The sequence below is a fragment of the Exophiala oligosperma genome (assembly GCF_000835515.1).
Source record: "Exophiala oligosperma strain CBS 72588 unplaced genomic scaffold supercont1.10, whole genome shotgun sequence".
Classification (NCBI taxonomy): domain Eukaryota; kingdom Fungi; phylum Ascomycota; class Eurotiomycetes; order Chaetothyriales; family Herpotrichiellaceae; genus Exophiala; species Exophiala oligosperma.
In genome coordinates this window covers 305,446-325,513 of record NW_015622827.1, presented here as the reverse complement: position 1 = coordinate 325,513, position 20,068 = coordinate 305,446, and the positions used below count along the sequence as shown (strand labels likewise).

General features: G+C 51.2%; 4 protein-coding genes across 6 annotated transcripts; 1 reads left to right on the top strand and 3 right to left on the bottom strand.

Moving 5' to 3' along the window:
• Positions 1–148: 148 nt before the first annotated feature.
• PV06_09305 (uncharacterized protein) lies at positions 149–1,519 on the top strand. Its single transcript, XM_016410742.1, has 3 exons — positions 149–378; positions 586–719; positions 940–1,519. Exons 1-3 carry the CDS (start codon positions 272–274, stop codon positions 1,302–1,304), a joined length of 606 nt encoding a protein of 201 aa, XP_016258549.1. The 5' UTR covers positions 149–271; the 3' UTR covers positions 1,305–1,519.
• Positions 1,312–2,625, bottom strand: PV06_09304 (uncharacterized protein; the record flags this gene model as incomplete). The annotated part of the gene is made up of 1 exon (XM_016410741.1): positions 1,312–2,625. The coding sequence occupies one exon, from the start codon at positions 2,623–2,625 to the stop codon at positions 1,429–1,431; it is 1,197 nt and encodes a 398-aa protein (XP_016258548.1). The 3' UTR covers positions 1,312–1,428.
• Positions 2,626–3,221: 596 nt separating this feature from the next.
• Positions 3,222–8,145, bottom strand: PV06_09303. 3 transcript variants are annotated; one of them, XM_016410740.1, is made up of 6 exons: positions 7,982–8,145; positions 7,055–7,316; positions 5,824–6,993; positions 5,531–5,755; positions 5,081–5,484; positions 3,222–5,026 (listed from the first exon to the last, which is right to left on the bottom strand). In XM_016410740.1, the coding sequence occupies exons 1-5, from the start codon at positions 7,982–7,984 to the stop codon at positions 5,414–5,416; spliced, it is 1,731 nt and encodes a 576-aa protein (XP_016258547.1). In that variant the 5' UTR covers positions 7,985–8,145; the 3' UTR covers positions 3,222–5,026; positions 5,081–5,413. The 3 variants fall into 3 exon arrangements, with proteins under 3 accessions (XP_016258547.1, XP_016258546.1, XP_016258545.1); XM_016410739.1 differs by lacking the exon at positions 7,982–8,145 and having other exon boundaries at positions 7,055–7,513; XM_016410738.1 differs by lacking the exon at positions 7,982–8,145 and having other exon boundaries at positions 5,081–5,755; positions 7,055–7,513.
• Positions 8,146–16,071: 7,926 nt separating this feature from the next.
• Positions 16,072–19,380, bottom strand: PV06_09302 (uncharacterized protein). The gene is made up of 3 exons (XM_016410737.1): positions 19,147–19,380; positions 16,749–18,992; positions 16,072–16,693 (listed from the first exon to the last, which is right to left on the bottom strand). The coding sequence occupies exons 2-3, from the start codon at positions 18,898–18,900 to the stop codon at positions 16,347–16,349; spliced, it is 2,499 nt and encodes an 832-aa protein (XP_016258544.1). The 5' UTR covers positions 18,901–18,992; positions 19,147–19,380; the 3' UTR covers positions 16,072–16,346.
• Between the last annotated feature and the right edge of the window lie 688 nt (positions 19,381–20,068).

The window sequence follows — 20,068 nt, the reverse complement described above, 5'->3', positions numbered from 1 at the left end:
TCTGCTTTTGTCAATGGTGTCATCTTTTTGGAGCGGGATTCCTAGATTTCGATTACGTTTACGGAATGCCGCCGGTTTTGAGTTGAGTAGTTGATAAACGGTGGGATAATAATCTATTACCACAACTTATCAACTGCCCGAGTCTTTTTTCTTTCTTACTCTTTTTTGACCATTTTTTCTTACTCCTCGAGAATTACGCCCAGCGGCAACGACCCAGCGACGAGCCGACAGCGAGCGAAGTTGGATCCTTTGTGACCACAAAAAGAAAAAAATGGCATCCGCTACACAAGTCCAATCCTTTCGTGAAATGTTGGGTGAACCTACCCTGACGGCATCACCCAAGGATAGTACATTGATCATAATCGACGCTCAAAATGAGTATGTTTTTCTTTTTTGGTCTTTTGTTTCTGTCTTCTTTTTTTTGTGGTTCTTGTCACTGGTCATTACCGGTTTCAACGTGTCCATTGTTATACATGTACATGTTTTATTGTGTGTTGGTGTATGCCTGTATATAATATATACTCGGTATATGTCTCATGTGCTGACACAAGTACCCTCTTTTTTTGGGTCGCCGTCTCCCAAAAGGTACGCCCAAGGTCATTTAAAAACCGTCAATGTCGAATCCACGAGAAAGGCCATTGCATCATTACTCGAAAAGTACAGGTCGGGTGGTGGTGATGGAAAAAACATTGTCCATGTTGTGCACAAGGTCCCTGATGGTTTGTATTACCCCTTAACCCTTGTCATACCTCCTTGTGACAATCAACCAACGACCACGACGACCGCCCCCCTTCCTGTCTTTTTGTCATTTTGTTTCCAATCCTCACTCTTTTGAGACGGTCCCTTGTGTCCCTTCATGTTCATTTCCTCGTTCGACATCACTTTCGGGTGACTTGCTGACATCAATTCCCTCCGGGGTCGAAATTCTCTCACCAAAAGGAGCCCCGATCTTTACCCCAAACACGAGTTTGGCCGAAGAATTCGATGAGATCAAACCACTCGCCAATGAAAAGGTCATCCAGAAGGAATTGGTCTCTTCTTTTGCCAACACCGACCTGCACGATTACCTGACCTCGTTGGGGGAAAGGGGCAAGAAGACGGTCCTGACCGGTTACATGGCCCACGTCTGTGTCAGCACCACCGCCAGGGCCGGTGCGGATTTGGGTTACGAGGTCGTCCTGGCCGGCGACGCCATCGGGGACCGTGACATTCCGGGCTTCACCGGCCCAGAGGTCACCGACGCGGTCCTGAAGGAGTTGGGGGACGCTTTCGGTACCGTCGTGCGCAGTGACGACATTAAATAGGAAAGGACACGTAAAAATCCCCGGTGACACATCTCTCTCTCTCTCTCTCTCACACACACACACACATCTTGATCGTACCCATAGGATGTCGGATTTGATTGTGTCGCTCATTGTCGTCATTTTCTCATATTCCCATTTCGTCCGCGATAGTCATGATCCGGACGTGTTTTTCTTTCTTCCACCAAATCACGGAATCATGAAATGGAAAATTCTTGACTTCGACCTCTGGTAATTTTGTAAACTCATACTCTTGTCTGAAATTTTGTATCAATTTGGAGTTTGCTTCCCTTTCTCTCGACGAAAAAGTTTGTTTCGAACTCGAACTCGAAGTCGAAAGTAACAAATGATCGATTGATCTGTGTAACCAAATTTGGGGTTCAAGACTCAAGATTTGATATTCCACTTCCATTTCCGCTGCGGGTGAATAAACCATTATCGTATTTTTTCCGTCATGGTCATCGCTCTCATTTTGTGCCGCTGTTGTTGTTGTTGTCGTCGTGGTCGGTGTCGTCATCGCCGGTGTTGTGGTCTTCAACGCTTCAAACCCATCGGGGTGTACAACCACCTTCACACCCAACCCCTTCAAAACCTCAACGTCCACCGAATTGTATCCAGGTTCTTGAGCTAGACATTCCGGACGCGTCCCTTGGAGTCGTGCAATGATATCCACGACGGTGAGAAAAGCAGAAACTTGATAAAGCGCAGATTCTCGACGATCGATCCAATGGACCTCATCACCAGAGAGACTTCCGGATCCGAAAAGGACACAATTTTTTATTCTCTTTGCTTTTGCTCTTGCTCTTGCTTTTGCTTTTGCTTTTATTTCTCCCCCTTCCCGCGTCGTCATCGTCGACGTTGGTGGCAGGATCCTCCTCGTCAGTACATCCTTCAGTCTCTCACAAAACAATGTCTTTCGAAACCTTTGTTCGACAATGTCGTACCGGACGCGAACGTCGTCGACCGTGACACGTTTCGACACGCTCATGGGGTTCCAAGGGGACGCCTGTATCGTTCTGGTCACCACCGTACCGTCGACGCCACCCCACGTGAAGACCATTTGTGATGTTGATCCTGCCGACGAATCCGACCCAGATCGAGACCGAGAAACGTCTTTGGTCACCGCGACGACTGCATTATTACTATCATTATTATTTCCCCCTTCTTCATTAAAGCCGACAGCACTCGTTCTGTGACCCCGATGTGCAATACCTCCACCAGTCGCACTCGTAACTCTGATCCATCCATCTTCATCGACGATTTCTCTGCGTTTGTTTTGGGATTGTTGTGTCTTTTTGTTCTTCCTTCGGGTCGTATGAGGCATTGTTTTTTTTCCCTTGTTTTTTTCCCCTTTCTCCTCCTCGGGGTCAATTTCGTCTCGAGCAAAGAGGGGGGTGGTTCGTCTTCGGTGGAAGGTCAAATCTCGCCGCGTTCTTGTGGTGTCAATGTGTGTTACGGTGTGGGTGTGTGTACTTTGCCCAGAATTCCAGAGAGATTAGATACACGAGGATTGGGACATTTTCTCGCGAATGGTTGTGGTTGTTGCGGTGGTGGTGGTATTGATTCTTCGCATCCTTTCGACTTCTTTCCTTTTCCCGTATCAGAGGTATCACAGTGTCATGATTGAATCTCGCTGCCTTCTCCAAAATGTACGTACATTCTTGTACTTGCAACGACTTTCACTATTACGCAGTACTGAAAATAAATCAAAGTGATCCCCTCACCATCACCACCAACGTAGCAAAACATCCCGTAGATTAACCGACGAGGCTGATGGGAAAGTCCTCCTCCTCCTCTACTCTTACTCTATACTCCCCAGATACACAACCTATACTCCGTACTCCGTGCCCCCTTGCTCCATAAACACCTATTATTGACTAACTAGGTATGCATCACTCTCAGTACCCTCATACGAGATTTGAAATAGACTAGGATCTTGATAATTCATTGTTATCAAGGAAAATCCTACTCATACTATGAGAATCCTATCCCAGTTTGACCCTCTGATGAAGAAAAAAGTTCTTTCCCGTGCTGTCCTCCAATGAAAATATGATTCCCATCCATTCAGCGTCAATTCCAATTCCAATTCCAATTTCATTCCAATCCTGCTTTCCTGAATTCCAATTGTCCCCGCTAATAGTTCGTCCTTTGAAGTTTCCCCTTTCCTCTTGCTGTGTCTGTCGCTTTGTCCAGACTCCTTGAAGATATCTTCATGTTGATTTCCAAAACCTTCTCCCTGCCACACAGACACAAACATACTGTCATAATGTGAATCACCGTTCCCAGTCCCTAACATTCGATTAGGATAACCGACAACGCTCACACAAACTCACAACACAGACCAATCCCATCCCAAAACCAACTCTGGTCGAGTCTATTTACCATCACAAGCCAGATTTGAGGGCGAGACCCAGCTTCCAACACATAGCCAAAAGTCCTTCAAAAAGAATCGAAAAATAAAAGCATTTGTGATGAACCTTGGTTCAATACCCAAAATACAAGAAAAAGTCGTGACAAACTTTCCCATCGTTCCTAAAGCCTTCAAGTAGAGTAGAGTCGCCTCGTTGCTTTGCCCCATTCCATACAGCTTCACTGCTGAGGTTCCAAGCCCTTTTCCTCTTCGCCTTGCATCATCTAGAAAAAGAAATGCCGTTCCTGGTGGAGATCCCATCTCCAGACGGAATAGATAAGTCCAATTTCAATCCTTGCTACCTTTGATACAAATGAGACAGGAAGATGATGTGATGTGAAAAGCCGGCCGTTTGCAGCGTATTTTATGCCTTAAAGTGTTGCTTAGTCGATAATGATGGGAGGTCAAAACAGATAAGTGTTCCTCAAGAATGTTCATAAGTAAACCCGATGCCAGTTTGCTCGACCAATAAAGAAGCCTCGGTGTGCCCTTTCGTGTTTCAATAGTCTTCGAGCCTAGAGGTCCAACCCAAGACGCCAAATAAGGAAATGACTCGATACGTGACAGAACTTGAAGGTTCCACACGAACATGGTCGAAGATGAGGACCAAAATAAGCGTATGTTGCTTTCGAGAAGAGAATCGCAAATGGCAAAGTCGCGAATGTGTCAGGAAAGATTGTTCGTCGGACCCAGGGCCAGACAAGGTGATCCTCCCGCCTGTTCCATCCTGAGGGCGGGCACTGGCTCAAAATTGCTGGTTGTCGCAACCAAACAAACAAGCAGAACAGCCTGGTTTGACTGAGACCATTCAGTCCTCCCTTCCAGGAAGTCCACGACTCATCACCTTTGTGCAAAAGTAATGCGAAAATAAAATATCCCAATGCGACAAAGCCTTCAATCCAACAGAAATAAAACAAATTCAGTAAAGCCCAAATACGTGTGGGTATCGCCGAAGAAAACAATCAATTCCAACTTTTCGGGTTTTCGATCATAGATTCGTCGTACAGCCTGCACTGAAATCCAACTCAGGCTGGAATAATGTACACTCGACAAAGTCGGGACTGTACTTGTCTGGGGTATCATTGCACAAAAAAATTTCACAGCGATATTCGTGGAGACTCCACGTTGAACCGTCGAGGTAAAAAGGTAATTCAATCAGATGTGGTAGTAGGGGGCGTCAGTGGGTGAGCGATGGGGCGAGCCCTCTCAAGCCACTTTCGCTTGCCTGGTCTGTTTTCGAGGTGAGCAGGGATAGTCGATGCAGGCGAGCCTGCGAGTAGGAGGGCACTTCGCTGTTTGGCTCGGTAGGCGTCCACTGGGAGTTATCTAGTCAGTAATGAACGTCAAGGCCACCACCACCAGAACTTACAGGCACGAGCAAGGAAAATTGGCCGTCCAGAAAACACGCGACCTTGACCCCAAGCCATGCGATATCCTAGCTCGTTGATCTTTTGCTCCCGCCCACGTTTGCTTTTCGAGATTTGTGGCACGCTGACCTCTTCATTGCCATTGCCGGTCTGGACTGAAACAGACGTCTTGCCAATGGTAGGAGCACCGCCGTCGACTTCTTCTCCCTCCTCCGCAAGCCGGCCATCTCGAGTCGAATCGGTCGCCGTCTGCATCTGTACAGGAAAGTAGGCGCGTGGAAATACAGCGTTCTGCTTGCGGTAGGAATCGGGGATTTCGCTCATCTCGATTTGCTCTAAAGTGACTTTGACTCGAACTCGTGCATTCTTCTGAGTGTCCTCCACGAGAATGAATTTTCGTCGTTTACTTTCCGGTAAGTCGCCGAACAATGCGTTGTCTTCCTCATTCTTACCTTCCAGGTCCCTCGAGGTCATGGCGGCGGTTCCGCCAGAACGCCCGAGGTGATGTAATCCTCCTTGCATCTGTGGTGCCATTGAAGGAGCCATCGAAGTTGGAGCCGATGGATAATTGGGATATCCTGGGAAAACGTGGCTTTGACGGACGTCATTCGGACTCTGCATATGCTGGACAGTAGCGTCCTGCCGATACCCTTGAGGCGCATGGTTGTAAGGCGATGCTGTCGTCTTGTCAGTTTATGTTTTCATACAAAGGGGCCGACGCGAGGCTGCAAACTCTGAAACTTACCTCCAACATTGCCGTGGGCGCTGGGGGACACATCCTGCTGATTATGCAAGATTTGACTTTGCGCACTGGGCAGTACCCCTGGTGGTCTGGCACTCGGAGCCGGCATTGAACCTGGACCGGCAAGCCCTGTCGGGAGTGGAAGAGACGGTGCGGACGCCTGACTTGGTGTTGTAGGAGTGACCTTTCCTTTGTGGTTCATCTTAGCTTGTCGCCTGACCCTACGACTTCTCATCCGGGGATCCTGATTGCTGTTTCTCCAGCTGTCGACTGCTCGCTGGATCAAACCTCGTTTTCCACGCAGACATGGATTTAGTTCCGCCAAAGCCCAGCCAACTTGGTTGCAGTCAGTCTCATAATTCAACCGATTGCCTTTGTAGAGATCCTTTGGTACACACGCTCGAGGATACACACAGTTTTCTGACTTGAATTCGTGTGTCAGAGCGGATCCATCGACCGATTCAACATCGCATCGAATGGTGTATTCCATCTTGACCCGATCTCTCGAGTACTCAAAGGCGATCCACTGGACGCCATTCCCGTCCTGTCGAACCACCAACGGCGTCGTAGCGGGAATCGGTCCGGGGGCAGCATTCGAGTTGGGCGGCATATTGGGCGGCACACCAGAGGGAGACTGCTGCTGCTGTTGTTGTTGTTGCTGTTGTTGCTGCCCAGGCTGCTGCTGTTGCGCTTGTTGGAGAGTCTGTTTGTAATCGCCCAGTCCCGGCGCAGGAGGATTGGCGTTGGAGTGTTGTGGCTGTTGCTGCTGATGAGGGAGCATTCCCGGTCGTGGTTGCGGTGTCTGCTGATATGATTGACCAGGCTCAGATTTCAATCTTGGACTATTCGAGATTGTGGAATGGTGCTGAGACCCCTGTTGAAGCTGAGGGGCAGCCGACTGGTATGGCATCATCGGTTGCGACTGAATTTGGTGCTGTTGCGTCTGTCCATGATGGGCGCCATACGGAGGCTGGTGCACTTGACTCATCGACTGATATTGAGGATATCCATATGGAAGTTGGCTCAATTGTGCCCCTGGCTGAGGATACATCGGTCTACCGGGATCATGCGACTGTGGCGAGGTCACCGAGGCGGGGGAATTAGACTGCGGCGTGTATATTGGGGGATAGGGCCGCTGCATTGTCGCCGTTGCTGCCATAGAATCGGGCTTTTCTGATAAACCTCGTGTCAATGCCTCGTGCGTCCATCCCGTCTCCAGGAGGCTTTAGCTTACCAGTCGGATAAAACGTTCCTGCACCACTGCTCTGACTCCTTGGGCTCTGATTCGGCTGGAAATAGTTGGGCGTGTCGCTTTGCGCCTGCGGAGTTTGAAATTGATGCTGGTTGTTCAAAAAAGGCGACTGAAGATTCGCTTGCGGTGCGTACAGGATTGGCGATGCGTAGGGCTGCTGAGAGGTCACCGTACTGCTCAGTGTTCGTGACTGCGAGACATGAGGCGGCAGAGCAACGTTCGGGTAGGCTCGTGGTGTTCGATGCTGCATTGAAGATCCATGTGTCAGCGCAATGTTGAACCAAAGCAAGGAAGCGGATCAAGCATTCAAAATGCAACAAAAGACCAGGCTGCGCATTGACAAGAGACCAGGATGGCAAGACAGGCAGATCACAACGCCGCTTCATGGGCAGGGAAGACCGTAGTTAATGCAAAACCGGGGGGACGTGAACATGGTCATTGGCAGGTGCATTTTCGGTTGGGTGGATGGTTCCGTCCAGGTTGAGGGTGGACTCAACCAGGTCAATGCGACCAGCCTTCGGGAGATCCAAGATGGAGACTAAGCGTAATTGACATACAAGCTTCAAGCCAGGTGAACAGCTCCGGGTCGTCGAACGTTCCCAGGCGGCTCAACCGAATACTTCGTTCCGGCGACCTGTGACGGGAGATGTTTCATTGGCCCAAGTGCCGGGGTTGAGGGAGACGACAAGAGTGAATGGTCGCGCAGACAGAAGCCAGGGATGCGACGAAGGTGCAAGGCTTTATTAGACTTGGTTGAATGTTTGTCGAACAAATTGCCAGGGTGGATATGGCGAGTTTCAGAAGCATGAGTGAGGTGCGTTGGAGGGGTCAATGCGGGCATGTGATGACGGAGAAAGGCCAGCCACAGAGGACACGGGAGGTGCTCGTACGAGCAGGGGGGGGGCATACCATGTACTGAAGATTCGCGGTAGCCGCACAGTGGTGACCAGGGATAGGTTAAAGCGAAAGAGAATAGTGGGAATGGAAGGACTGGGGTCGAAGGGAATATGAGGTTCCTTTGTAGCAGGTATGCGAAGGTGTATTGGAGGCAAGTCGTCTGAGCATTCGAAAAGGGCAAATGTAGACGGCACGTCAGACGTGGCGGTGCAGATGCGAAGGGATCAATGAAAGGGAACAAGTTTTGGCGAGGACAGAGAGGGAGGAGAACAGTGGAAATGATCCAGAAAAGCCGAGAGCAGGCTGCATGATGTGAGCGTGTGTGTGTGTGTGTGCGCTGCGTGTTGAGTCTTCGTAAGGAGGGTCGACGGTGCAGGAAGTGGATTCTGCACCATCCGAGCCTTTCGAAACTCGCAGTCTGGCAGCCAAGTGGGCCTCACGCTGCGGGAGCTTAAGTGACTGGGAAATCTGAGGGTTTGGAACAGCTGGTGGGCCGTGTGAGTGGGAGGGAGGATTGGCCAACGTTGGCGACGAGCGTGGATGGCGTGCGTGGTCCGAGCGTTCCACAGAGGAGAGCCATGGGTTCCATTGCCTTTGAGACCAGGAAGGGGCAATTCGGGTACACGAAGCCGGACCAGGGGAAGGCCGGCCACCATCATGATGGGATAAGGGAGATGACCCAGGAGTGAGACTAAGGCACCCCGACCGGGACCAGGGTCGCATCCATGATTGCAGGGGCCAGGGCATATCGGCATTGGGCCGTGAGCCCTACTCCGTAAGTCGATCCCCAAAAGCTTCAACGGGCAGACCAGGGGGGCTTGTGCTTTTTGAGTCGATCATCGACCAGGTGTGGAACGAAAAAGAACGAAGAAAGTCGTGCGAGCATCGGAGTGTATGAGTTGGCGACTTACATCGGCAATAACGTTACGAGCATTGTGGTCCCCTTCTCTTGCAGCATCAGCTCCTGGTCCGGGGCCGGTGCCAGGACCGTGAGGACCAAACGCCACGCCGCTGGGAGCAAGTAGGTGCGGAGTATGTATCTGTCCCGGTAGATTATGTGGCTGGAGGGAGGGAGGATTGAGTTGAGTGTGGACGTTTAGCGGATATGGAGCTTGAACATGCGCTTGGGGCAAAGGGTAATCGTATTGTTGTGGACGTGCATTCCCATCTTGGGCAGCAACCAGTCCTGTATCGTAGCATGATTTCTCCGAAGCGACGGCGTATTTTTCACTGTGGGCGGGCGGCATAGCGTGGTCGGGAGACAGGGAGGCAGGGATGTCGGAGAAAGCCAAACGTTAGGAAAGGGTCGTCGTGGAGAGATGGAGGAGAGAGATTGAGATGGATGCGAGTTGCGGCTGACGAGACCGAGGAACTTGGGTTCGTCGGATAGCCAACGATTCATGAGTTAGTCGGATCGAAAGTGAAGCCAGGCTATACTCGTACTGTATGTTAGACTCGTAGTGGGCAGCGTTATGGGAATGCTGGTGTCTCTTGTGTGTAGACGGAGTATAGTTCATCAAGGATCCCGTACTGCAGCCGAAACAAAGGACGCTTGTGTATTTCGCGTCAAGACGAGGATCGAAGGTGTGTAAAACATCGGCTTTCAACACCAATCGAGGGTGGAGATGAGGGAGAAAGTGGTAGGGATGAAGGAATGGACCTGTCCACGAGTAAAAAGAAGACTGTATCCGTGCTCCGTATGGTGAGTGCGTTTGCGAAGTGCCTGTTTTGGCGATTGACGGTAATATGGAGTTCTTTTGCGAGTATCAAAAAAAACACTCTCTAACACTCCGCTCAGCGTGAACGAAGCTCGACCAGAATCCTGTACAGGTCAGGCGTCCCAAGAGGCTCTACAAGATCCTGTGTGATTTGACCTGCTGAGACCGTGAGATTGCTCTGGTTTCACCTTTGTTTCCCCAAGATAGCTAACTTTTCATTCTACACGCGCACGTACATACTGTACACGTAAACACATCGAAAGAAAAATTTTGATACTCCGTACCATCGATCACCCCTCGGAATCTTCCATTACAAGTTTGACCATTACTCCCTAGTACGTACAACTCTTATCACAGGATGTTCTTTGGCTCAACGGCCGTTATCAACCAAATACTACGCCATATTCCATATCTATTCGGTAACAGGAAATGTGCAGCGAAAGAAAAAATTCAGTGATACTACCATCACACACACACACACACCCACAGCTGAAATTTCAATTTGTCTGATCCACGAGGTTAAAGCTTGAAGAAATCGAGAATTGCTTGTGTGTCTTGCTTTCGCTTAGCTAGCCACGTTTCCTCCCAGTTGCTTTCGCTGCTCCTCTACTCTCATTCAGACGGTCGCAAAGGACGAAGCTAAAAGGGTCGCTATCCGTGTCCGTAGCTCGTGTTGCGCGCAAGGTGGAACGGACGAGATCTAGATGTCTAGGGCTAGGTCTAGTTCAAGCTCGAGGTCAACTGTACGAGGAGGGTTTGGTAGGCGGATGTTGATGATTCCCACTTCTACCACGGGGATACTTTGCTGCCATGCCCGCTGATCCCTCCACAACAAAAAGCACGCTCCTGTACTGTCACGGTTAGCGTGTGTCGACTACGTCCATGCGTCAGCCAGGGCTTCTGGGCTTATCCCTGCAATTTCCAGCGGCTGGAGACTCGAAACACGGGTAAAGAGGCCTGCCAACGGCGCCGACGATCATCAGACATGGACGTGAAGAAGTAAAAGCGCCTCTACACGCCGAACCCTTTCGCTAACCACACATAAGGCGCAACTTTGGCATGTTTGGCCTGCCACTTCTGCACCTGTCACTCCGTCAATCACGCATCGTTGGGAGATCCATCTGCTCGCTCCACCATCTCGGTGGCGATGCGCCACTTGGGTCTCGTTTTTGCTGAACCTGCTCAACCCCTCAAATCGTGTTCCATCGGACTGGTCCGCCGTAGCTGCGAGATTGGTTCGACAGACCCTCCTCGTGCTGCTGCCCGCAGTCCAATGACAGCCAACAGTTGGGCCCAATTGACTCTGCACCTGCAGCTCGATGCTCGCACATTCCCATCAGTGCTGCGTCATTCTTGTACCATTTGCTTTGTGTCACTGTCAAATGGCTGTGTGTCGCCGTCAAGGACGTTGCGGCCAACCCGAGCCCGCAGTCAACCTGTGAAATCACTTAATCATCCCAGATCCTGGTTCAGTCTGTCTGGGACGTTGCGGCTCGTGATTTGATTCATGCGTCTTCCCTGTCTCCGCTTGCTGGCATCCCTCGCCCAAGCACTAGCCCCCAATGAGCCCTAGTCCCGGGCTGCAATGCGACAGTGATGAACTGCCATGTGTGGCCCGGCGTTGGTCCTTGAAATGGTTGCTGGCGCCGTCGATCAGCACTTGGGCCTCTTTCGGACAAGTGTCGCCCCATCCCTCGAGCCTTTGCTCTGACAATGGCTGCAAGCCACAATTCGCGGGCAATCAATGAGCGATGAATTGTCAAGGAAAAGGCTTTTCCGTCGGTGATGCGTCACGGACGCAACAGCTTCCCAGACCAGCGTCGGTCCAATGCACTCGTCCCGTCCGTTCACTATGGGTCTCACATGCTGCAGAAATGTTGGCATAGGCTACACCGACTCAAGCTGAAAGGCTGGAAATATCTACCCAACCTGCCGTGTAGAGAGATATCTGCGACGAATTAGCGCCAACTCAAAGGCCAGACCGAAGCACCGTGCTTTGACCTGCGTCAGGCGGGCCGGCGTCTTCGCTGCGGTCTGCCTGGGATCAGCAAATGGCCATGCGTTCCAAGCTCAAGGCCGGGCGAGGATCATGGTCGAGAAGGAGAGGGGGTTGGTCGACTCCTCGTATTGAGAATGTGTGTCCGTGGGCCTGGTCCGGCAACCCCAGACACCATGATGGCTTATTAGCTTTGAACGCACAGATTGATCCTCCTCAGCCTACAATAGTCTTAGTCCCCTGTCCTTGGCCTGGTCTTGTGTTCGAAAATGACATTTCATGCCAAATCGAACCGGAGAAGGCAATTGTGGACGACTTCAGTCGGCGATTCGATATCGCGACGACGCCGTCTCACCGCAAGCCCTTCTTGGTGATGATGACCGCGGTCGGAGAGACAATGACCCGACTTCAAGCGCACACCTGCAGCCAGTTTGTCAACCCCTAAAACTCGGGCCCGGACCCCAGAGGCCGCAAACATGTAGACGGCACATGAACCAAACGTGAGCACAAGCATGTATAATAATAGAGCCCAAATGCTCGTTCCCCCACTTCTGAGGCACCAGGCCTGACAGACTTCACCGTCCGTGGTACAGCATCTGCAAACCAGTCTTGATGTTTAGCTGCGACACTCACCTTTGGGGTCCAGAGGAAGGGACTTCTTCCAGTCGACGTTGGAATTCTTAGATACGAGCTTCTCCTGCAGCCTTCGTCGGCATTGACAAATCCCGTTGGCGGCGCAAGATGAGTCGATTTTGGCCACCGCGACTTGTTGAGTCAACTTTTCATCATCTAGTCTGTAGATCAGCCATGTCAGACACTTATCACGCAGACCTGCGTCCAGAGTGAAACACTAGTTTCAGCAGGTCTGAGTCCAGAGGCTGCATCCAAATTTGAACGCGAGGCAAATCCATGGTAATGACCGCTACACGGGTCGGTCGATGTCTGTCATGTGTTTCTACGGTGACTACTCCGTACGTAGGTACATACAAGTTGGTGTCTGTTTGAAACGCAGTGGCCCCCCTGGGGAAAGCGTAGCTCACGAAGTGCCGCAGTCAATCTCAGCCTGCCGAGCCTTCATCAACGGTGGCCGGGCGCGGTAGAAGTGCTTCACTAGGCTGCTCTAGCTTGGGACGCAACTGGGGCTCTCGACTGATGGCGATCATCTCGGATGCGCAAGCCAACATCTCGGCATGGGTGCTGCAAGTCACACCTGTAGCGCAGCTGGAAATCCATAATTGCAGGATCACAGAGTGGATATCCACAGCCTTACAGAGCGCCAGACATTGTTTGCTGTCATGTGCTCAGCTGCTGTGAATGTTTCAATAGTCCGTAATTGACACGAGCATGATCAAGCCATGGCTGAATCGTTGCACTTTGTTGATGGTGTGGGTCTCGAGCCTAGTAGCCTCACCGCATCGTTGTGCGGCCTGTGCTTTGTCCGATGTTGACGAGGATGTGCTCTCGACAGTGTTGATCAAGCTCTGCCTTCTCGTAGCCTGACGAGGAGAGAACAATGCATCACCGGTCTCCCAGCCACTCGAGGAATCAGGATTTCTTCTTGCATACTCCGCACATGTGTCAGTAAGTGAATGGTGCTCCGTAGACGCTCTACTCTGCTACATGATTGGATTCTTCCTCCTCATGTTGCTTTGAGCTTCAGCTTAAGGGTCGGACCTTGATTTCTACACCGTGAGCGGCTGGCAAAGGCTCCCACTATGCAACGGCTCACCGAGTCCAACAAGTTCGGTTGTCTCCGCAGGGGAGAAGCTTTGGTTCAAGACTATGACAAGTGGATCAAAGTCGTTTGCTCAGACGGTGCTTCATGTCATCCTTTTCTCTTCCACTCCGGTCCAGTGACCACTCAAACGAATATTCGAGATTGGAAGATGGCTGAGAAGGACAACGTCGTTGCCTGAGAAGGATACCAGACGGATCGATCTGCCCTTTTTCTTCAGGTCGCCTAGACGAGATTTGCTCCTGAAGAATGCATATCCGGTAACCAGACGGGGGAGGCCTGGTTGAATCCGTCTCCCCGCAAGATAAGGTGGAGGTCCATGTGCCAACCCTCGACAACGTCTAGGGAGTGCCGTTGTACTCCGTACAAGGAGGGACTATACAAGGTTTGTAGCTAGTGCGATTCATGTTGCAATAGCGACAAGTAGAGGCGCAAGTTAGATGAAATCGGGGCGTCCGAGGGGCCACCAGGCCCGATTACTTGAGGTCTATACGTACAGAATCCCCGGTTGCAGCAGACCAGGTGCGGGACATCGGTAACTCTAAAAGTGTTTGCCAGTGGTAGAAGATCGATATGGGTGAATCAAAGCGATGTGTTTATTCGTTGTCATTGGTTTCAGTAACATTGTTATCGCAATGTCTAGGTCAGGAGGACAAGGCGTGGTGGACAGATCGAGGAAGGAAATGACAGGAAGGTACTCCGGTATTGGTGGCCTGCTTGGCGACATTATGCACCATAAGCGTCGTTCAGTGTCTGTAGATGCAGATCAATTCCTTTGCCACATCTGCGGCGGTAAAGACCAGTAAAATGTACATCATCTGCTTGCTGTGATGAGCCGTCGAGAGCAGAGCGGGGCTACAGCCACTTGCAAACTCCATATTACTGTACGGAAACAGAGTACGGGGTGTGTTACCAGAGAGTCGCATCACCTGCGCGCCGTTCTCTTCCCTTCAGGGACATTTCACAAAGTTCGGAGACCCAGAAGATTGATGCAGGCCGAGTTGGAGCGCCCCAATGGATCTAGAGATGTCTCAGTGGGAAGATCTCTTTTTGGCGTTGCTCCTCGTACTGTGCAACCTGCAACTGTACTTCGCGCGCACCGAAGAATTGGATATACAGGGGAACGACATCCGTTGCCGAGTTCTGCGCATCACTGAGTAACCTTGCGGGCACATGCATTTGGTAGTCTGTACGATGGCTACACTGAAAGAATGGTTGTCCGGCTGGTTAACTGCGTCTTGTCAATACGGAGTAGGTCCAACCAAAATAGCTACCCTGAAACTTGGGATCTCCCCTTCGCTAATCGCCCGTAATCGGTTGTCGCCCTCCAAACCGCAGAATCGGCATGTTTTGGTGGTCTACTTGCTGCTATTTGGATTCTGAAGCTTGGATTGTCTTGTAACAACACAGCGCATTGTCGTCAATCTGTGAACTGTGTGATAGTCGATTTGTAGGCAGTTGATGACGGACGTGATGGACAAGGGTAGGGTCGAAGAAGTCCCAGGTCTATGACAACGGGAAGCCCTCGTGGCGGACAACGTGCTATTGATCGTCCTCCCATGTTATCACGAGCTTGACACGAGTACAAGGACGCTGATGGTGTGTACAGGGCGTCGTTGAGACAGGATCATCAGGTACTAGCTTTTAGCAAGCGATAGTCCATGTTTAGCGGCATGGTGTGGAGGACGACCAAGAGAGGAGGGTGGCCAGGTGGGAGGGTAGATTCAGATCCTGGCTCTGGGACGCCAGCGAGTTGATGGATGTGACACATAATAAGGGTAGCACAAAGCAACGCCTTTTCATTTTATCGTAATGAAAACGGACGTCGACATTGTGTATTGGCCACCAAGTAGTCAAGCGATCCGATGTTCGATGGGTTGCGAATGGACATGATGCCAGGACGACGATCGAAAGGTCTTTTGAGTGTTGTAAGTACGGCGCATATATTCCGTACGGACAAATAATAAGGAGTAGGAGTGTATTGTTGCCAGCCAGAAGAATAAGACAACGTCTGACAGAATGAAATCAAAATGACCAAATCTACGAACGGGGTAAATCACCAATCACCAGCAGTCTTGCAATTGATAATCATCCGTCAGACACGGTCCAGCTTCCTTTTGCACTGGTCTGCCTCGGAGCGGTTAACATTCTCTTGACAATGCGAGAAGCCTTGATGGGCACAAGATTCGATCCCTTGGTACATTCAGCGCATGCAAGTGAGAAGCAGGCGGCGAAGGGAACTAAGGCCCACTCACACCCTTGTCATGCGTCTGTAGCTACTCTGTACCTGGAACATGGGTCGATGAAGCAAATATCAACGGTGAGCATCGAGACCACCCGCCCACCCCTAATTCCCCTGCTTCATTGAGAGCTCGACGGTGTGTGAAGACCCTAGCCGGCGGCAGCAAGAAAGAGGCTGAAGTTCCCGCATGGTTCGACTGCAGCTCTTCAATGGATGGTGTACGCCACACTCGTAATAAGGAGAGCTGGAAATTGCTTCCTCCTAAAAACCTGGAAGTCAATGATTCATGGCGCGAAATCTTGACATATCAAATCGTCGAGACGATCCACCCTCGAAAGGGCGGTTAAGGAACAGAAATGACCAGTATCTCATGCAGAATTCAGAGGGTTCAATGACAAGGAAGTCGTGAGTGTGAGTTATATGCATCATCATTCTTTCACTGGATGCCTCGGTGCCACTTTCATTGTAAGTGTGTTCATTCACAGAGTCTAAATGGAAAGTTGTGCAACATTCTTGCGCTTCGTTGCACAAATACAATATGACATCTCGCTGTGGTATCGACATAGAAAGTAATCCTTCATCAATAGATTGATTCATATTTGAAATGAGGTAACGCTCAAAATGCTTTGTTGATGGCGGTCACAATTCCTCCCTTTGGTTCGTTCAGGCGTAATATCGTAAATGCTCTATACGTTAGACGAGTAGTTTCCAATTGGCTCGACTCTTATATCGGGGACGGGCATTCCTTGTGGCGGCACGGAGGGTGGTTGCACAGGAGTTTGCTGTGGGAGCATCGTACCCGGGGCGCCGGCCATGACATGTTGATGGTCGTGTCTGTATGGCTGTTGTTGGTGTTGTTGTTGATGTAGATATGCCCGAGGATCTCCCTGTAGCCCCGGAAGAGGCTTCTCTTGCTCAATTGCTAGAGGAGCTCTCCTCTCCTCGTCGGAATAGTCGTCGCTGCTCTCGTGCCCTCTCTCTTTCTTTCGTCGTCGTTCCTCCAATTCAGCCTGCCATTGGCGCTCGCGAGCTTCTGAAGTAGAGATTAGCAAGATAGTAGATAGGGGACAGTCTTTCTTGATTCTTACCTCGGATCTCCTTGGTCCTTTCAGCGAACTTCATGATTTCTTCTCGAGTTACGACACGCAGAACGATGACATAATCATCGCGTTCTTCGAAACGTTCATGCTCTTTCTCTAGCGCTTCAGGGTTGACTAACGCTCGACTGATCTTGGTCCATCGTGCGTTGGCTGGTATCCCATCCTTTTTGGCATCCTTTAGAGGAGCCACACCCTCTCGCTCAGGATTGGGATCTTCAGGGAACGGAACCTCACGAGGAGGCTTGAGAATGCCTTTGGGCTTGAATTCTTCCTTCTTCTCTACCGGCTCGACGAGCTGGACACGTCGTGGTCTACCGTCATCTTCTTCTCCAGGGGACATTGTCCGTGGCTGTAGTGCTTGGCCGTCTCGATCAGCGTCACGAGAGGAGGCTCGTTCCCGACGTCTAGAAGGTTCACGTAATTCGCCATTCCTGTCTTTATCGGAGCGGGGCTGTGGACGAGATTCAGGCCCAGCCGAGTCTTCTGTGGTGTCAGACTCATTGTCTTGCCCTGGTTTATCCCTGTGTCTGTGACGATGATGCCGGCGTCGTTCGTGTCTTTCGTCTCGGGCTTCTGCAACAGGCTCTTCTGTCCTGACCTCTTCCCTACGGCGCTCACGACGATCGCCATCTACCAGTTTCGGGTCGCGTTCAGCCCTATCGGCCACCTCATCTGGGCTAGCATCATCGCCATTGCGGTGGTGTCGCCTTCTCCGATGCTTTCGATCCTTGTGCTCATCACTATCAGAACCTTCATTAGGGCTGCGAGATTTTTTAGCAGCTACCCCAGCTACTCCGGCTCCGACAGCAGCAGCAGCAACAGTCGGCAAGTGCTTGCGGACGCTGGATTGCTGCTCGGGACTTGGGTCACGACTTCTCTCTTGGCGACGATCATCTGGACCTCTGACAGCTCTGTCGCCTTCTCGAATTCGTTCCCGGTCCATGTCTCTGTCACGGTCTCTTTCTCTTTCTCTATCTCGGTCGCGGTCGCGGTCGCGGTCGCGGTCGCGGTCTTTTTCTCTTTCTCGACGTGGATCAGTATCACGAGGCGCGTCCCTCTCCCTCTCCTCGCGATGCTTGTGTTTGTGGCTTCTATCATCCTCTTCGTACCGATCATATCTCGGCTTGGGTGGCAGCCGGGGATCGCGTTCCTCTCTTCCTGCGACGTAGTTATCGTCCCTATAGTGGTGTAGCACTGGAGTCCGCATTGAAGAGTGACGTCGAGGGATATCTCCCGTACGATCGTCAGATTCATTTACACGAGAACTTGAGTGTCTCACCCCATCAGTTCGGTCGATTCTGTCTAGAGCACGAGAGGAAGAAGGAGGTGGGCCGAGATCTCGTCTCACCGACTGTCTATACTCTGGCACGCCAATGGTACTGATGGGGCGCTCTCGCCGACCGAAGCTCTCGCGCCTCTGAGCTGGCCGTGACGATTCTTGGAGAAATTGTTCTTTGGGTGTGGTGTAAGAGTATCCGTCTTCTTGTAACGGTTCGCGCCTCTGAAGTGGCCGGGACGATTCTTGAAGAAACTGTTCTTTGGGTGTGGTGTATGAGAATCCATTTTCCTGTAATGGTGCATCTCGAGTGTATGAAGGGTATGCATTGTAGCCACCGCGACGATGGTATTCAGGCTGTCTGTTGGCCCTCACGTACCCAAGTCGATCCTGCTCGGCACGTGTGGCGCTAGAATGCCTATGATGGTGTCGTCCAGCGTGTGAAGATGCTGGTACCAGAAAGCGCTCTTCTCTTGCTGGCGGTAAAACTGGGCTTCGCGGATCATCCCGGGCCACACTGATGACAGGGCGCACTCGAGGAGGCGAAGCAGGTCTGGCAACGTATGCACTCAGAGGGCGTCGTGATTCTGAGCCGACAGACGAGTTGTTTCTCGGGCGAACAGCATATTCTGTGCGGACCACTGGACCTCTACCGGGATGAGCGTCGTCCAGGAAGGTTCTGCTCGTGACCCCTTGCGTGCTGTAGCTTCCGTGGCGTGTGCTCTGATAAGGATCGAGGGCTGTTCGTGGCTGAGATGAGAAGCGAGTATCGAACGAGGAGGAATACACCATGCCGGTGGATGCTCGAGGATCGGGGTAGGCGCTGCGCCGAGGCGATGCAGGACGATATCGGTTCTCAGTCATTGTACTTATATTCTAATCTTCCACCTCCGTGATCAGCTTATATTTCGATGCATGGAAAGGCCGAGGTTTTCGTAATCGTGGCTGACAGCGTTCTGGTCGATGGTCAGGTCAGGGATCAACACTGGATAGAAAAGGGCTGTTTGCTGCCGCTGCACAAGAGGGCAGACACCATGACGCTCTTGAGGAACAGTGCGGGAGAAGCAAAGGGCGTTGGAAAAGAGGAATAGAATAGTTTTAATGGCGTACCCTGTGGAAGGATTGGCACGATGCAGAAAACTGTCAGCGAGGGGGGGGGTTCTCGGCAGGCCAGCGAAAACGAGGCTGCGCACAATTGCAGTGGCCAGCGAAACAACGAACTCGACGGTAGCACAGGGCTGAGTAGGGAGATCTGATGTAGCAAAGATAGGCAGCTCAGAAGACGAACAAATGAGAAGTGTACAAAAGTAGAAGAGCGAGGCAGGGAGTGACTGAGTGACTGAGAGCGCCGCGATAGGGAAGTTGTGAGGATCATGAATTACAGAGGATGAGTCGACGTCATCCCCTTAATAAGGAATTAGGGGGGAGGCACCAATTTAGGCATTGTATTAGGTGGCCACCAAGCGGCCCTCAGGTACCTACAGGTAGGCATTACTTGAAAACCTACTCCGTACACTCCGTACCTACTCATCATACACCCAAAAAGTCCACACACATAAAAACATACAACACAACATACTCCTCTCTATGGAGCCGACTTTCCTAGCTGCCTCGTAAACGAAGACTCCCTCATTTAATACCTGAATCCGTCCCGCTTCGGGCAACCATCTGTTCATTTCTACTTCTGTACCGCTGGGCATCATGCCCAACTCAACCCGCTCCAGCGCCACCATGGCATGCAACAGACCATAATAAGTACTTGTATGAACATTGCACTTCTCAGCGTTGATCGTTCCTTAATGTTTATGTCTCGGGAAATGTTCTAAGAAGTTCGTGGAGCCAGATCGATACCCAAACTACACACGCCATCCCACTTCGCTGCAGCCTGGACAATCTCGCACAAACACCTTGGGCACAATAGCCAGTTGACTAAGAGAATGGTTGCCTTTTCATTCGCAAACAGCGACAGATGTCCTCTGTACTGCAGGTCGGTATCTTTGTCTCTCCTGCCCAACCGTCTCTGCATCGCCAA

What these genes read in the sequence shown, in the direction of transcription:
- PV06_09305 (XM_016410742.1), top strand. Translation starts at nt 272, where the DNA reads ATGGCATCCGCTACACAAGTCCAATCCTTTCGTGAAATGTTGGGTGAA. An exon ending in ATAATCGACGCTCAAAATGA is followed by an intron (nt 379 to 585) that starts GTATGTTTTTCT and finishes GTCTCCCAAAAG; the next exon opens with GTACGCCCAAGGTCATTTAA. An exon ending in TGTGCACAAGGTCCCTGATG is followed by an intron (nt 720 to 939) that starts GTTTGTATTACC and finishes TCTCACCAAAAG; the next exon opens with GAGCCCCGATCTTTACCCCA.
- PV06_09303 (XM_016410738.1), bottom strand. Translation starts at nt 7,322, where the DNA reads ATGCAGCATCGAACACCACGAGCCTACCCGAACGTTGCTCTGCCGCCT. An exon ending in CGCCCACGGCAATGTTGGAG is followed by an intron (nt 5,756 to 5,823) that starts GTAAGTTTCAGA and finishes ACAAGACGACAG; the next exon opens with CATCGCCTTACAACCATGCG. An exon ending in AATTTTCCTTGCTCGTGCCT is followed by an intron (nt 5,027 to 5,080) that starts GTAAGTTCTGGT and finishes GATAACTCCCAG; the next exon opens with TGGACGCCTACCGAGCCAAA.
- PV06_09302 (XM_016410737.1), bottom strand. Translation starts at nt 18,900, where the DNA reads ATGACTGAGAACCGATATCGTCCTGCATCGCCTCGGCGCAGCGCCTAC. An exon ending in AAGGACCAAGGAGATCCGAG is followed by an intron (nt 16,694 to 16,748) that starts GTAAGAATCAAG and finishes TCTCTACTTCAG; the next exon opens with AAGCTCGCGAGCGCCAATGG.